Source organism: Myotis davidii, unplaced genomic scaffold, assembly GCF_000327345.1.
Source record: "Myotis davidii unplaced genomic scaffold, ASM32734v1 scaffold337, whole genome shotgun sequence".
In the NCBI taxonomy this organism is placed as follows: domain Eukaryota; kingdom Metazoa; phylum Chordata; class Mammalia; order Chiroptera; family Vespertilionidae; genus Myotis; species Myotis davidii.
In genome coordinates this window covers 467,788-468,250 of record NW_006288250.1, presented here as the reverse complement: position 1 = coordinate 468,250, position 463 = coordinate 467,788, and the positions used below count along the sequence as shown (strand labels likewise).

At 35.9% G+C, this 463-nt stretch overlaps 1 protein-coding gene across 1 annotated transcript in view; it reads left to right on the top strand.

Annotated features, from left to right (window-relative positions):
- Nucleotides 1–242: 242 nt before the first annotated feature.
- LOC102756020 (uncharacterized protein C14orf53 homolog) overlaps nt 243–463 on the top strand; it is a 6,314-nt gene continuing 6,093 nt past the window's right edge. The window contains exon 1 of the mRNA XM_015561542.1: nt 243–428. Within this exon, the coding sequence (XP_015417028.1) occupies nt 379–428 (50 nt within the window). The 5' untranslated portion in view covers nt 243–378. The remainder of the gene's footprint in view (nt 429–463) is intronic.

Here is a 463-nt window from a genome sequence, read left to right as displayed (position 1 = left end):
TTGATGAGTTATTTTTGATAGGCTGCCATTTTCTACCACATTAGGAATTCCATCATATAGATGTTCTATGACTATATGATTTAATCAAAGACTTCAGAATAAAACTTTTGGCACTAGCTAAAGCTAAGGCAAGAACTTACCAGATGTAGTTAATAGTATTTTTAGTCAACAAACTGTCATTGATGTTGGAGTTACTTAAAAGACCTGTTGATTCTGTGGTCTTGGGACCATTGTGACCTCAAGCTGCAGCTAAAATCAGTCCAATGCAACAGGAGTTTCAAGAACAGCAGCACAAAAATGATGACAACTGAATGGAACAAGAAGGCACATATTTTCAAGAAAACCTCTTTATTCTTAAAGTAGAAGTTTCTCTTCAAGATGACAAGTAGTTCAGACTCTCCAGGTTCTCACTTATCCCCCAAAACAAGGTGAGTCTTTGACCAAAGATGGTAAGTGATAATTA